This window comes from Anser anser (genome assembly GCF_964211835.1).
Source record: "Anser anser genome assembly, chromosome: 2".
Lineage (NCBI taxonomy): Eukaryota > Metazoa > Chordata > Aves > Anseriformes > Anatidae > Anser > Anser anser.
The window spans coordinates 7059879-7077405 of NC_139721.1; the positions used below are offsets into that span (position 1 = coordinate 7059879).

At 39.3% G+C, this 17527-nt stretch overlaps 2 protein-coding genes across 8 annotated transcripts in view; both read right to left on the minus strand.

The window, feature by feature from the left end:
- LOC310895776 (uncharacterized protein) overlaps positions 1-17527 on the minus strand; it is a gene marked incomplete at its 5' end in the record, with an annotated part of 669112 nt that overhangs the window by 600160 nt on the left and 51425 nt on the right. The gene's annotated exons all lie outside the window — the stretch shown is intronic.
- Positions 1-17527, minus strand: part of KHDRBS3 (KH RNA binding domain containing, signal transduction associated 3) — a 94206-nt gene that overhangs the window by 35294 nt on the left and 41385 nt on the right. For all 4 annotated transcript variants that reach the window (XR_014579700.1, XM_083824093.1, XM_083824092.1 and 1 more), the window contains exon 5: positions 12074-12213. Coding sequence is in view for 3 of the 4 variants with exons in the window: in XM_083824093.1 (XP_083680219.1) it covers positions 12074-12213 (140 nt within the window). In the remaining variant the exon portion in view is untranslated. The remainder of the gene's footprint in view (positions 1-12073; positions 12214-17527) is intronic.

A 17527-nucleotide genomic window follows, 5' to 3' on the forward strand; every position in this document is an offset into this window, starting at 1 on the left:
AGCCGTAATTTTCTCCATGGCATCCTTTAGCTAGGGTACAAGTGAAAGCAGCAGGAAATTGGACGTGCTGAAAAACATGGAAAAACATTTGAGGGAGGAAAAACGATTTTTTGAGCCAGCATAGGTTTACTCTTGAAGAGGTATTATAACATCAGATACGCAGGATGAAAAGGTCTTTTCTGCATTTCAAAAAAGTTAATAGGATTGGTGTGGTGATGGTTGGAAACCATACTTCTCCTGTCTTAGGAGACCATTTATATACGGTTTTCTTCAGGAGTTCTTAAAGGAAGCACGAACAATCTGAGAAGCGTAGTACTGTGTTACACCACTCCGATGATTACTGCACCATGCTGCGAGAGACTACAGAACGGTGCAGAGACAAGAAAGCCAAAAACAGGAGAGTTCAGTTAACACCATGCAGATTGAGCCAATGTCTTATCAGGGTGTGAAGGTAAGAATTTTTAGAAACTAAAGAAGGTATCACGGAACTAATGCTTGGATGGCAGGAGCAACAAACAGAAACTGACTCATAATATTGAGAACCACTTGAATGGGAAGCTTTGCATATCTTCAAAAAAAACAACACAGTTCTGGTATAATTTTGGAAAAGGAATTAATTTGAAAAATTAATTTATATCAGAATATAAATTATGTTTAAAAAGATACGTTTAAGAGTAAAACGTGTATATGCAGTATGGGAAGACATTCAAGAACATCCCAAGGGAAGTCACACCAAATACATGACTGTCAAAAAATAAAAAAAAAAAAATGAGAGAAGGCAAAAGGAGCTCAGTAAAACTCAGACAGCAGGGCAAGAGGTATTTAAACAGGTATAACTTAAAAAGCTGAACTCATCTTTGAACCTGAGGGACAAACACTAATAAAATAACTTTAAAACACTCACAAAAGCAGGTCAGATAATTTAAGGCATTTGTAAAAAGCCTAAAACAGCTAGAAATCTTTCAAACACCCTGAAATCAGGAAGGTTGCCAAGAGTCTGAAGGCCAAAACAACAGTAAATAATGCCAAGGTATGAATCTATAACATCCATTTTTTTGCTATACAATCAAGAAAGACTGGACAAGGTTCTCATGCTACAACCTTTTCCTATTGGGAATGCATGGGATGGTGCAGCCAGCTGTCTTAGAAACAAGTTACGGAACAAAAAGAGCAAGTAAAAGTAATTGTCCTATCTCTTTATAAAATGTAATATGAATTCAGATGCCTATGTCTTTAATCTGGAGCTGAATGCCAAACTGAATGCGGAATGGGAAGGGGAAGGGGAAGGGGAAGGGGAAGGGGAAGGGGAAGGGGAAGGGGAAGGGGAAGGGGAAGGGGAAGGGGAAGGGGAAGGGGAAGGGGAAGGGGAAGGGGAAGGGGAAGGGGAAGGGGAAGGGAGGAAAATAGCGAACAAAATTCAAAGCAGAAAACTGGAGGAGGGTGCAGGTAGGAGTGTGTGTGTATATATTCTGACATTAGACAAAGTAATAGGTTCTGAGCTATCCCTACCCACAGAACATTCGTAATTAAGATTGTATTCAGGACAATAAAAAAAATAGAAAATATAAAAAGAATAAATAGAGCTGTAATACTACTATGCATCTTTACGATTCTGTTTTCTCATTTTTAAAGGGCATAAAAACTGGAAGAACATCAGAAACTATGATAACCAACAGTATAGAACAACCTTTATATAAGAAACAAGTAGATTAAGGCACTTCAGGCTACAAAGGATAACTGAGGACAACATACTTTGATAAAAAATAACAGAAACATCAATGCAGTGGAAAAGATATAAAAGGAATTATTCACCTGTCATTCCCTATGTAAGAACCATAGGAATCAAGTAGGAGAGATGGAATATTAATCCAGATTGCCTTAAGGTCTCAGCCACTATGACTGATCCTAGGAAATGTGACCCAGTAATATTCCCTCACAGAATCACAGAATGGTTGATGTTGGAAGGGACCCCTCTGGAGGTCATCTTGCCCAATCCCCCCCCTCAAGCAGGGGACACCTAGAGCCAGCTGCATAGGACCACGTCCTGATGGCTTTTAAGGATCTCCAAGGAAGGAGACTCCACAATCCCTCTGGGCAACCTGTGCCAGTACTCAGTCACGCACACAGTATGAAGTGTTCCCTGATGTTCAGAGGGAGCCTCCTGTTTTTCAGTTTGTGCCCTTTGAAGTTTTCCTGTCGATAAGGAGAGCCTGGCTCCATTTTCTTTGCACCTTCCCTTCAGGTATGTATATACATTGATAAGCTCCCTCCGCAAGCCTTCTTTTCTCCAGGCTGGACAGTCCCATCTCCTTCAGCCTTTTCTCACAGGAGAGAAATCACCCTCATGTCCCTTTGTTGGACTCCCTACAGCATGTCTACGTCTCTCCTACAGTGGGGAGCCCAGCACTGGACCCAATACTTCATTTGTGTCCTCTCCTGTGCTGAGCAGAGGGGAAGGATCACCTCTCTTCACCTGTGTACAATACTTTGCCTAATACAGTCTGGATACCATCTGCCTTCTTAGCAGCAAGGGTACACTACTGACTCATGATCAACTTGGTATTCATCACGATCCCCAAGTCCTTTTCCACACAGCTGCTTTCCAGCTGGGTGGGCCCAAGCACATACTGGTGCCTGTGGTTGTTTCTCCCCAGGTGCAGGACTACACAACTGTTGAACTTCATTAGGTTCCTGTCAGTCCGTTTCCTCAGCCTGTCCAGACCCCTCTGGATGGCAGCATGGCCTTCTGGTGTACCCATCAGTCTTCCAACTGTTGTGTCATCCCCAAACTTGCTGAGGGTACAGTTTTACCCATCACCCAGACCATTAATGAGGACATTAAACAGGACTGGACCCAGTAATATTCCCTGAGGTACGTTGCTCACTGCTGGCCTCCAACCGGACTTTGCACCACTGATCAGCACACTCAGGGCCTGGCTGTTTCAACCCCCCCTCACTGTCTGTCCATTCGACCCAGACACCAACAGCTTCCCTATGAGGATGTTTTAGGTGACAATTTCAAAGGCCTTGCTGAAGCCCACAAAGACAACATCCACTGCTTTATCTTCATCTATCTAGGCTGGTTGGTCATTTCATTGCACCAAGTTGGCCACGCATGACCTCCCCTGTGTGAATCAATACTGACTACTCCTGATGATCTTCTTCCCTTCACGTGTCTAGAAATGGTTTCCAGGATTAGTTGATCCATGAGCCTTTCCAGGGATTGAGATGAGGCTGACTGGCTCCTCCGCTCCTCAAGCACCTATCCTAGTTGCCATGATCATTCGAAGATTGAGAGTGGCCTCGTAATGGTACCTGCAGCTCCCTCAACACTTGTAGATGCATCTCATCAGTGCCTTTGAACTTACATCTGTTTTGCTGAACTTTCTAACCTGATCCTCTTCCACCAAGGGTATGTCTTCCTCTTCATTCTGGGTCCTTGGATTTCTGATGGCCACTCTTACTAGTAAAGACTGAGGCTGAAAAAGCATTAGGGACCTTAACCTTTTTCTTTTTTCATGTGTGTCACTCTGTTCCATTCAGCAGAAGGGCCACATTTTCCTTAGTCTTCCTTTTGCTACTTAAGCATTCACAGAAGCCCTTATTGACTTTGACATCCCTCAACAATGTGATGACTCCTGTAAGTCATCTCAAACTTACAGCTATGCAGCAGACATCTGTTATGGGCAAAACAGATGGCCCAATGGCTGGTTATTCCCAATACATCCTTTTGAAGATTCCCATCTTTCATCTATGCTTTAGTGAATCCTACCACACTTGATTTCTGATCCACCTTGCCTACTTTTTTTCCAAAACACTTATTTTAATTTATATATTTCTCTAGTTTTGTGTTTTTAAGTAAACACTACATGCACACATACTTAAATGTAACCCACTGTATTTCCATCTCTAAGTTTATTTTATGTGCTAATTATCTTTCTTCTTCTGTTTATACCCTAGACATTTATTGGTGTGCAAATACACATAACATATTAGAAAGCACTCCCACTGGATAACTAATGACTTTTCAGCTAGATTTCCTAAAGAGCTTCTCCATGTATTCCATGCTGTGTCTACCGTTTCTGATCCAAACACATTTTTCTTTTTGATCTCGTGTTTTTTTTTTTTTTTTTTTTTTTTAATTTTCCTGCTCTTTTCTTCTCATAATCAACATCTGAGGGGTACCGGTCATCTGCTTTGCAGTTTCCTGCAGAAACTGCATAGATGTCCTTTTCTCTACCCTTTTTAAACAACAACCATCTCACTTACAAATTCAAAACCTACCTGCATCTGGTAAAATTTAAATTCACCCTTTCACAGGTATTTCATTCAAACAAAAACAGCTTTGTTCCATTACTTTCACAGAGATATTTTACCATCAAATTAAATTCATAATGGCTTCTAGTTTGCCCAAGTCTTTTTCACTGCTTGCTGCTTTCATGACTGAGGACATCATTCTGTACACCAAATTTCAGCTGTCATCACCAAATATCCTTGTCTTTGCATATGGCCTACAGACTGTATTTTTTTCTTTACGAACAACACTTAAAATCTTTTTTTTTTTTAATTACATAAAACTATTTGTCATGAAGATTTTAGGTGACATCAAAATTTCAAGGCAATGAAAATCCTTCAAAAATCAGATATTCTTTCATATTAATTGAAAGTTTGGAAAAGTAGATTTTGAAACTTTCTGAAACATCAGCAATTAGGTACCAAATTCCCATTTTCATTAAAATTATAGCACGGTTGTTCAAATTACTATTAAACAGTCTTGACCCACAACTTTAGTTAAAATATATAATCCATGGTTTCATTACAAGCTGCAAAATTAGTGAAAATAAGTTCCTTTTGAGAAAGAAAAATGTTGTATTAATACTCATTCAGAATGCTTCTGAATCTAAATTTAATCAACACATTTTGTTGCTTTTTAGCCTTCTCCTTAATCCTTCCACCACTTCTTTGTTATAGAAGAAAAGATCTTTGCTTCCCTTCTAAAGGATACAGAGCATTATCTCCAAACCTTGAAAGATGTACTTTACCAAAACCCATTTTGTCAGCCTGTGATGTCAGCTTTGACTACCTGCTCATTGGATTTTGAAACACAAGCGTCTTTTGCCCTTCTGTTTTCCCTCCTGTGTAGCATACTGTCTCATACACTTTCAAAAGTCTTCTGAATGTCTTCTTTGCCTCAATGCCCATATGAACATCTTTTACAATACTGAGATCGCCAGTAATATCCAGACTAACAGTGTACACAAATGGACACTTAACTCTCCATGTCTTCAAACTTTTTGTATACTTTGACAGCATATGAACTTTGAAACAGGGTTAATGAGTCTTATTTTCAGGACACCTGAAATAAAATGGTCATTGTCTGCGATCCCTCTGATTTATAATACTACGAATATGCCAAGTACTTAAGCACTATGGGAGACAAATGTGTTTGTTGTATTTTCAGGACACCTGAAATAAAATGTTTGTCGTCTGTGATTCCTCAGATTTATGATACTGCAAAAACACAAGTACTACAGGAGACAAAAAATGCTTGCCTTTTGCTACATTTATGAGAAAAACTCTACTCTTGAATCTTATATTAGTATGCTAACCAGAATCCCATGAGTTTCTCTGATGATGACAATTCTACTCTTTAAGTACCTATTAAGTATATTTTCTACTAAACAATCTGTAATAGTTAAACGGTACTTAAATGCATCAAAAACCTAGATTGCAGCCAGGTGCTATGATCATGACCTCTAAACAAATTTTAAAGAAAAAGCAATGGTCTAGGTACTTGAGACCACTGGGACTTACTCTCAAAGAAACATTTTACTGACCCAAAACAGATTACTACAGTTATGGCAGAAAACACTTCTTTGTTCCACCTTTATTATTAGTTGGGTTTTGATTTTCCAAAATGGATTAGTTTGGCAGTGGTGAATTCAGTGAAGGAAATTCAATCTGACCATTTCATTGGGCCAAGCGAATCTAGATGCTAAATTAAGAACTACTTTTACTCCTGGAGCTTAGTAATTAACTTATACACTCTGCAGTGAAAAAAAGTCTTTCAATCTTGTTCCCTGGGACAAGACCAAATAAAGCAAAATGTCATAACTTGTTTTTTTCTACACACTGATCTGCATCAGAGTAGTGCATGAAAATAATTTCAATTAAATCATGTCACAACATCCCTTGAAAATTATGTCATGTAAACTATTTTGTTGGAAGCTGAACCTTCCTCCCATACTACTGTTTTATTATTTATACTTGCAATTTAGTATGAGAAAAAAATTACAAATCAAATGTGAAGCAATTTCTACAAAGCATTCTTCTCAATCTGCTGTCATAACTAAATTGAAGAAGGAAAGAACAGGTCTTTCACAAAAAACTTTACTGTGCTAGTGTCATAGAACAGTAATTACATAAAATCACTATACGCAAATCCTGAAGTGCACCTTACTGCAGACAGTGAAAATATTAACTAAGCATTGAATTTTGTAATTTAGCAATCTCTTGATTTTTGACTAAGGAGCTTGGCATGTGGGTGCATTTGGTTTATGTAACAATTTATTTTTTTTTGGGGGTGGGGTGGGGAAGTGGCTGCAGGAATGGCCTTTGTGACAGACCTCCACGCTGCAGCCCGTGGAGGAGCCCCCGGTGGAGCAGGTGGATGTGGCCTGGAGGAGGCTGCGGCCCATGGAGAGCCCCCGCAGGAGCAGGCCCCGGGCCGGAGCTGCAGCCCGTGGAGAGGAGCCCACGCAGGAGCAGGGGGTCTGGGGGGAGCTGCCGCCCGTGGGGGACCCGTGCTGGAGCAGTTTGCTCCTGGGGGATGGACCCCGTGGGACGGAGCCGTGTGGGAGCAGTTCCTGAAGAGCTGCTGCCTGTGGGCAGCCCCCGCAGGCTCAGTTCGGGCAGGACGGCATCCCGTGGGAGGGACCCCATGGAGCAGGGGCAGAGAGGGACCGTGAGGGAGCGGCAGAGACGAGGTGTCAGGAACTGACCGCAGCCCCCATTCCCCTGCTCAGGGAAGAAGATAGAGCATGGATGCAGGAAAAGTGGTGGTGGGGATGTTTTTGGTTTGTTTTTAGCTTCACTGTTCCACTGAGTTTAGTTTCTCACTGTCTGCTAGTAACAGGCAATAAATTACATAAGTCTCCCTGTGCTGAGTCTGTTTCGCCCATGATGATAATTGGTGAGAGATGCCCATCTCCTCATCTAAACACTTTGCTTTAGACATATTTTCTCCACCACTTCCTTTGAGGAGGGGGAGCAAGAGAGGTGTGGTGGAGTTCAGCTGCCCTCACCATGAAGCCACCACAGGGAAAAACACTAACAAAAAACTATTACCATTCAAAATGAGGTTATATTATTTATTAGACTGGGAAATGCAAATGTTTAGAAGTAACTGACAGGTACTGTTATGATCCTTGATTGCCAATAGATTAGTATTTTACTATCTCATACAACTTAAATACACCCACAGAGAACTATTCAGACAGTTATTCCTCTTAGGTCTTTATTAGCAATAATTATCATCACTACTTTGGAGTAGTCCTATGCAATTTCTATGATTTATTCGTAACAAAGTTACTACCTTTGACCCTAGCAGACCTACCTTCTCTCTAATTTCTCTGAGCAATAGCTCTGACATTTCATCTTTTCACTTATCACTATTTCTTCTCTCTAGTATTATATACTGATTGTTATTTCAAGTGCATTATTTGAAGTTTCTTCTTTCACAGGATGACTGCATGAGTTAGTAGAAGTATTCTGATTATGCTATCACAGTCAGTCCATAGCTTTCCTCCACTTTCTATTGTTTTACTGAACACAAATTAAGTTAGTACCTGCTCTATGAAGATCTTTTTCAGTATCACTCCTCAACAAGGGGAAGTAAATCTAAGAATGGTTTAATATAAAAGTACTTGGGAAATTTAGGACCAGTTCCATAAGACTTCAACACTTGGAATTCTTTAACATTCCTAATTCCATACGTCTGCAGTATTTTCAACTGTTCAGTAAACTAACAAATTTTAATAGATGTTGAGATATTTTCCTTCTTTAAGCATAGTCAATGTTGTTCAAACAGTAGACATTTTTGCTTAGTTTCACAGTAGACATGTTACATTATTTTAAAGTGTGAGTACCAAACTATTGACCACTTCAATATCCACGTGTCCATGACAGAGCTACACTTCCCACCTTTTCATCACTGCGTCATTTAACTGCTTGAGAGTAGGAAGGCTTTGCCAGGGGATCAGGATGGACTGGATCAACAGGCAGACCAAGTGTACAGCATTCAGCAAGGTTAAGTGCTGGGTCCTGCACTTGGGTCATAACTACCCCAGGCAGTGGTATAGGCTTGGGGAAGAGTGGCTGGAAAGCTGCCCAGCAGAAAAGGACCTGGGGGTGCTGGCCCCCACGAGCCATGCAGTGTGGCCAGGTAGCCAAGAATGCCTAAGGCATCCTGGCCTGTGTCAGAATTAACATGGCCAGCAGGACTACAGCAGAGATTGTCCCCCTTGTATGCTGCACTAGTAAGAGTGCACCTCAAATTATGTGTTCAGCTTTGGGTCCCTCACCACAAGAAAGATGAGTTGTCTGAGCATGCACGGAGAAGAGCCATGAAACTGGTAAAGAGACAAGAAAACAAGACTTATGAGGAATGGCTGAGGGAATTAGGGTTTAATATGGAGTAGAGGAGGCTGAGGGTAGAGCTCTCCACAGCTACCTGACAGGAGGCTGCAGCAAAGACAGTGTCAATCTCTTCTCAGGTGACAAGCATTAAAACACAAAGAAACAGTCTCAAATCATGCCAGGGGAGGTTTAGATTGAACATGAAGAATTTCTTCACAGATGGGGTGGTTAAGCATTGGGACAGGCCGCCCTGGGAAGTAGTGGGGTCCCCAGCCCTGGAGGTATTTAAGAGATGGGTATGTGGCACTGAGGGATGTAATTTAATGATGGACTTGACAGGACAGGTTGATGGTTGGACTTGATGATCTTGAAGGTCTTTTTTTTTTTAAACGTCAATCACTGCTGAAGCAAACACTCCCATGCAAATTTTATTTCACAGTCTTATGTCAAGTAGTAATACATACATTCAACTTTCAGAGGGTGGTGGGTTTTTGATAAATAGGGGATTTATCATAAGATTAAATAAATAGAACACACTGAACATACCTGGCTTAATCAACATCTACAGATGCTTTTGGAGAACATTATCTATGTGTTCCCCAAAATAAGCTATTCTTCAAAAATAAACCAGGTAATTCTAGACAGTATATAAGGAATGACTTAAGTTTAATAAAGTGACTAACAAAGGACAATTGAAGTTGTGAACACATTACAGCAGTGATCCACATCACCTTGTATTACTTTTAATATAGATGACAGCGAATTCTAGCCTACAATATCTGCAATAGCTTTATTTGTCCCTAGATGGAATGACAGGATCCTAACCCTGTATACACACAAAAATTAATCAAAAGTAAATAGAACAATATAAAGAACATGCAAACTCACTCAGGAATACAGATATTTAGCTATTTCTTTTACTGGTCAAGTCATGTTGGCTTTACGAGAATTTTTTTCAATTGATAAACCTGAGGGAAGATCTGTCCTGTTTTGTCAGGCAAGTAATACTTAATAAAAAGTTGATGTTCAGCATAATCCCCACAGAAAATGGCAGAAACGTTGTGATAGCATCTGAAGGTCATCATGTCTAACTGTATTACGAGGGAGGAAAAAAATATGAAAGGAGTCAGCAGTAGATGGAAAGAAGTGAGTCTAAGCCCAAGTTCCGTGATCTCCCCTCACCTCCCCAGAATATTATTTGGCTGTAGAGTCATGAAAAAAATCAAGGCAAATAAGTCTTGAGCAATCCAGAAACGCTGGAATAAAAATTATGCTGTCAAACCACAACCGCTAAGAGTTTACTTACCATATATGGGAATGCCTGTGTACAAGCTAGAATTTTGTATGAAAGCACAAATATATTAACTTTAAGTGAAATTTTTGTATGGAGCTGAACATACATATAACAAGTCATCTTAAAAGAAGGCACTTGTTAAGGTGCATTATCTCCAGTTTCAAGATGCCTGATAAGGAGTAAGAAAAGGCATAAATTAGTAGTTAAGAGAAACTGTTCAGGAATAATGTAATATAGAAAGGCTTGTGACCTCTAACACTTATATCCTCATTGGGATATGTCAGGTATCAAAGGCTGATACCTTCAAAATATTCTGCAGATTACAGATAGATTGAGTTTTGTAGACCTCATTTTTCCAGTCTTCTCAGACTGACTACTTTGAAGATATTCAAGTACAGTTTCTTAATATGAAAGCTTTGCTTCAGTCTCTCCTACAGGTTTCAAGAATGCTTGTTATCCAAATTGTCTCATCATAAGACAAAGCCTTCCTCTAAGGAAAATATTACTCACTGAAGTCACAGTCTGTGCTAAAAAGAATCAGAGCATTAGAACTGAGTTTGAGACCTTATCCCAACAGCTGTAGTATCTCAGTAGCAATGGCATTTTAAATCTCACTCAAGGAATCTTTTATGTTACAGGAGAACGTTCTGAGGGGAAAAAAAGACTTAAAATTTAAGAGAAGCCTTAAAGTAAGAACATAAACCAACAGTCTTACAGTTTTCTTTAGATCATATATGAAAATAGAGTGGACAAAAACAATTTTTAGCTGTCATCTCCAAGTCAAATGCCAACATTTAAATTTACCCTGAAGACTGTTCAAGAATATGCCAGTGCAATGAACTACAAATGACAGCTACAGAACAGCATTCATGTCTTACATGCATGTTTGCAAAATTAATTTGAAATCCAGAGGATGGAAGCATGAGTGTGAGAATTTTAACTCTGAAAAAGTTAAGAACACATGTACTACATAATTAATAGTGGAAATTACCTATGAGGAACTTTAGTGATAGATAAGGGTGCAAGACCAGAGTAAACAACCATATTCTGTATCACAAAAATACTAGCTTAAGGACACATGAGAAACAAAACCATGGAACAGAACTGCAAGTGTCTGTACTAAGCCCTGACATCTGTAGTAAGTAAACCTGTTACAGGCATCTACACAAAAATTGAAAACAAGATATTTAACTGAAGTCTAACATGCTTAATCTGAGCTAAAACACTTCAAAACATTATTTTGGGATTTTAAAAGCTGAAATGTTAGTTTCAGGCTTGCATTAATAAAGAAACATAGCTACAGCTGAAGGAGGACAGTTTACCAGAGAAAACTGTTACACTTAGCTGCTGCAGTCACAATCTTTCTGTACTGTAACAAACTGTTATGCACTTTATTTAGTTTTGTTTTCACACTTCAGCACTCAAAGGACCTGAAGCTGTCATCTCAGTACTTCAATGAAGATAGGGGATGCTAGAGTAAAAATAAAAGATCTCCTGTGTCAAGAAAAATAAGGCAAAAGCAGCAGTAAACTTGTCTATTCCTGAACCAAACAAAAGCCACTTTTTTAATGAAAAATGTTCCACTGAGATAAGCTGAAATCTGAAGTCTACCTCCAAAACATTTCTATAACACTTTTTATCACAACCCTGAAAGCCCACTATAACAGTGAAAATGGAATGTGTATGTTAATATGTATTATTGTATTATATATTATTCTAGAGAAATCACTATGAAATTCCTACGTAAAGGCAGGACAGTTTTTAGCAGTTTTTCAAAAGCTGTGAACTCCACAGGGTCAAGAAGTAGCCTCTACACGTACCTAAAGAGCAGATGAAAGTTAGTAGTCAAGCAAGTGCTCACAGTAAGCCTGAACATCTTTTATGATGCATAGTGTTTCTTAAAACCTAACTTCCAAGTTTCATAAGACAAATTTCAGTCCATTGTTAATTCTTAATTCGGTCTAAACTGATTAGACTGGCTTTGAAGAATCAAGGTTTCCCTTTTTTTCTTATTTTGGGATCTTTATTTCACATTTCCTACTACTGTACTTGGAGGTTTTTATTATTATTTGTTAACGTTTGAAAGAATAAGCTTAAAATATACACATTCAAACAAGAGACCACTGCAACTGAGATATTCACCTGGACAAAGCAGGAACTGGTACTCCTCTTGCACGAATAGATGGTTTTCCACGAACTACTGGAACTTCTGCGTTTTCTGAACCACCATTCAAATATGTTAATTCTTGAAGCTGTGCCTGTCTGATTTCATCATTGTAGTCCTATAACAGAGGGGGGGACAGAGGTAGAGAGAACAAGTTGTTCAATCACTGTACAAAGTTAGAATCAGCAAATGCTACTCCTAAAAAGGCTTCCTCCTAAGTGAAAGAAGTCAAACGTCCCATTGAACAGTTTAATAAACAATGTTACAGGCATATTATTCAGTCAAAATTTTCTAAAAGAATTCTATGTATTGATTGCAATTTTTGTTCAGGTCATGTTTTTCTTTCCCACTGATTACCTCCAGATACCTTTACCACTGAAAATGACGAAGTTAAAGTGATGTAGATGATAGTGTAGATGATAGGAGAAAAAAATCAAGGTCCCATATTCTGAGCTGAGATCTAGTCTTGAGTTGTTTCAGATGGATAGCTCATTAAAAGCAGAAAAAATCTACTGCCTTGCAGTGCAAAGTAGTACAGAAGAATGTACTGTTGAGAACAGCCCTCATGAACAAGGAATAAATTATACACCTACACTTAAATTCAGGAGTTAAGGAGAAAATAAACACAAAATCCGCTCACTTCAAATGTGCACTCATCTCAAAAAAAGAGTTCCAAAATCTTCAATTCTATAATATGCAAGAATGAGCAAGCTGAAGACATATGATTTGTTTCTTATTCTGTAATAATCTTTGCTCAAGGTCTACAGAAAAGAAAGCTGAAGTAATTTACATGGAATTAATATGGTACTTCTCAAATACACAAGAGCCTTTTCAAGGGACCTTGAGCCAACCTCCAAAACTGGCACATCACAGTAATAAATACCACAATGAACTCGGTTCATTTTATTTTCCTGTCACTTCCCCCCCACACTTAGAATGAGCCAAAATGAGCCAAAGAATGAATCTGTCAATCTGTCAAGGTGAATCGAAGAATACTTTGAGATCTGTATGTACACCTTAAGTATCAAAATACTGATAGATCCTCTAATAAGAATGAAGCAATGCTTCTGATAAAAACGCTCTCACCTTCCGCAAGTCCACCCATTTCAAGGAATGGAGGGTTGTCTAAGTACTACCTACTTTACAATTTACTTTACAATTTTTTTAATGAAAAAAGATCTTTACCTCTTATCAGAGATCTGATTTTTATTACATTTATGCACTATGAAAGTATCAAAAAAACATGTGGCAGCCTTGCACCAGACAACTCATTCCAAAACAACACTGCATTGGAAGATTAATACTTCTGGACAATTAAACCTTCTATGAATTCAAAGATCTCAATTATCCTTGAAACATTCTGCTTCCCCTAGACTTCCACAAACAGAAATACCAAAGTTTTCCTTTAGATGCTATTTATGAAAATACCTACTAAGTTAAAAAAACTGGGGCACTATACAAGCATTTTGCCTTTTTTTTTTTTAAACAGGCCCTGAAACTCACAACTGCTTGAGATCATTCTCTATTTGTTGCTTGGTTGCTGATGTTAAAGAGGAAGAAGTCTAGAAGACTGAATCAATTATGGTGTTCCAAACTGCATATCTGAAGCTTTTTGAGAAACAGATTCCATTTTAAAATAGAGCTTGGACCCAGCACAGTCACACCACCAGGAGTAGACTAGAAAGAGGCAATAAGCACAGTTCTGACCAGCTACTGAATAGAAACACTATCTTTGTACTTTGTTTTTGGACCAGAGCTGGCAACAAATTAAAAAAATCTATGTAAGGTACAGAGTAAAGAATTTTGATCTTGAAATAAAATGTTAATGAACTGTTAAAACTGCACCAGAAACACAATATTCAGCTCCCAAAGTTCTCACATAGCATACATCACAGATGACCTTAATGACTTCTGAGGAGGCTGTCTTGTGGAGAATTAGGCTCCTAGAAATATATCTTCTATCATACCTTCTATCATTATTTGATATTAATTTATTTTCTTAAAGACATGTTTAGTGGCGACCTAAGCATGTTGGGTCATTTTCCTTCCTGGTGCTTTCTCCTTTTCCTGCAACATACTACTAGATATAAAAGCAGCATTAGTTACAGACAAGGACTCCATCTTTTAAAGGCACAGATCAGAAGAGAGGGTCCTTATCACAAATGCCAGAAACAGCAGTAAGATACAAATTGATGGGCCTGTACAAGGAAATAATACAAGTAGCCATGATAAGCAACAGTGTTAATCCATTAGACTAAAATGGATTCTTTAATTAAAGCTAACAGATGTTCAATTTATGAATACCCTGCTGGAAAACATTGTCTCCTCAATTTGGAAGCGCAATCATCCCTTTTCTGCACTTAGATGGATATGGAAGCCTCTCAGACTGCACTCCTCCCCTTTAGAGTTTAGGCAGAGGCAATGGTCAAATGCATTTCAGTCAAATGCTGATGGTGAACCTGAAGCAAGCAAAGGTTCTCTCATTTTACAGAACATTATCCATCTTGTCTTCCTTGACGGCCTTCTCTGAACATGGAGGATGACCCCAGGTGCAGAACTTGGCACTTTCTGTTAAAGTCCATGAGATTCTTGACTACCCACCTCTCGAGACTGCCCAAGTCCCTCTGGATGGCAGCACAGCCCTCTGGTGAGTCAGCCACTACTCCCACTGCACACAGGATTGGGTGAGGGGAAGAGGGAAGGCAGCAGGACAAGGTTAAGGGGGAAATACCCAGCTTTTTGTCCATCTGACAGAATGAATTCTGGGATGGATTAATGCCAAGCACAACATCCACCAATCTAGCAGTCAAACAGGCAGAGTGTCTCTTGCCAGAGTCTGACAAGAATAAACAGACTGTCTAATCTAAAGGAGAAGAGAATATAACAAAAGGCAGGTAAGAATCATAAGAATCAAGGCAACTTGATAAGCACAGCCAAAAAAATTGTCAGAAGCTTTTATGTCTTGCTTTCAGTTATACACTGCTGCAGCTGCTGACCTTCAAGTAAAGGTGAGTAAGGGTGCTTGCTTGTGGATCCAGAAAGATTAGAGAAGCCTGTAGCATTTTTGCTTTACTCAGCTACAAGGATATTTTGTATACAATAGCATTTGATGCTGGAGTGTAATATACTCAGCCTGATTTGGAAACTGATTTTGGAAACTTCCACAATGTTCATGAATCAAGATCAGCATCTAGTGTTAGAAGGCATAGTTAGCTTGTACTGTGAAGAACACAAATTAAGGTCAGGTACTGAGAGCAGGACTTCTTGCTTCAAAGAAAATTGATAGTTTGCTAAGAAAGCCACAGCAGATCTTCCAGGAAATAAAATCAAATTGCATTTGGCTGCACTTAACCCAATATTGTTTCTAGAGAATACAAAGCCAGTCCTTATTCCTTCATGGAGTTACTGCTGCAAGGAAGGGGCAGAAGAGATTACAGCATTTAGAACCATTGTGATAAGATTACATTTGAAAAGCCGAAGGGAAATTAAGACAGTGTTGACTTGATCTCATATTTCAGAGGAGATTATGCAGTTCAGCTCAGTACAATAAAGGCAGCAATCAAAAAAGTGAGTAGGAAAAGTGTCTAACCAATAAATGGAATTGCTCATTATCAGACTAATTCTGCTGGCTTAATTGCAGTACAGTAATGACTAGATTTTGATAAGCATATTTATTACGACATTAGGTGAACTAAGCTCAATGAAGAAATAATATTGTGTGGGAACCAGACATTCACTAGAAATCCAGATGTAAGTAAACGCATTTCTTGTCAAATTGTGTGCATTTTATCTAAAAACAGATGTTTGCTCACTAGACTAGACAATGCAACTCCCTTATCTCATACTGAAAAGATATTTAAGTCTTCACACAATCATGAATCATGTAAATACAGTAAACATGACAGTCCAGCATTCCTACAAGTTCTGCTGGGTGTCCCTACATAATCAGTTCAGATGTAGGAACAGTGGTATGTTTATTTAGCTCTCATATACATCAAAAAGAAAAGCTAGTTTGAACTTGTTGACAAAGTTATGATGTAATGCTTGATTTAGAATTAAGAGAAGATAAATCACAATCACAGAATGGTTGAGGTTGGAAGGGAACTCTGGAGGTCATCTGGTCCACCTTCCCTGCTCAAGCACAGACACCTGACACCTAGAGCAGGTTGTCCAGGACAATATCCAGATGGCTTTTGACCATCTCCAAGACAGACTCCACAACCTCTGAGCAATTTATTTCAGTGCTCCATCACACATACAGTATAGTAAGTTCTTCCTGATGTTCAGACAGATCCTCATGTTTGTGCCCATGGACTCTTGTTCTGAACTTTGAACACCACTGAAGAGAGCCTGGCTGTCCTCTTTGTACCTTCCCTCCAGGTATTTATGGACATTGATAAGATCCCCCCAATCCTCTTCTTCTGGAAACTCAGTACATTCCTTAGGACTTGAACTGTCTTAATGCACGTATTTTATAGTATATTTAGCATCAGGATATAGTCCTAAATGAAACTCCTGGTTATCACTGCTTGCCATGCATTAGTTCATGTTATGGAGTATCTAGCACTTCATCTAGCTATAGACTGGAAATTTTATACAGAAGGATACTGTGAGAAACAGCATCAAAACCTTTATTGAAATTTAAAATGATCACATCAGCTGGCTTCCCTCATCCAACCAGGCAGGTAATCTTGTCATAAAAGGAAATTCCCTTCATGAACATGTTGGCTGTGACCAGTGTCCTCATTGTCTTTCAGGTGTTTCTCAGTAACTCCCACAATAATCTTCTCCATAATTTTACCAGGCACTGAGACAAGGCTGCCAGGCCAGTAATTACCAGGGTATTATTTCTTGCCCTTCTTGAAAGTGTGGCCAACATTTACCTGCTTCTAGTTGACTGGGAACTCTGCCAGTTCATAGAATCATAAAGGTTGGAAAAGACCTCCAAGATCATCTAGTCCAACCATCACCCTACTACCAATGTCACCCACTAAACAATGTCCCTAAGAACCACATCCAACCTTTTCTTTAACAGCCCCAGGGACAGTGACTCCACCACCTCCCTGGGCAACCCGTTCCAGTGCCCAACCACTCTGAGAAGAAATGTCTCCTCATTTCCAACCTAAACCTCCTCTGACACACACAACTCGAGGCCCTTCCCTCTAGTCCTATCACTAGGTATCTGTGAGAAGAGGCCGACCCCCAGCTCCCCACAGCTTCCTTTTGTTGTAGAGAGCAATAAAGTCTCCCGACCCTCTTCTCCAGACTAAACAGCCCCAGTTCCCTCAGCCACTCCTCATAAGTTCTGTATTCCCAAGAATGTTGAAAAATTTAGAGAGGTCTCATGACATCAGCCAGCTCTTTGAGTACCCTGGGATGAATTGGGCTCCACAAACTTACATGCATCCAACAAAACCCACGCAAGTTCAGAG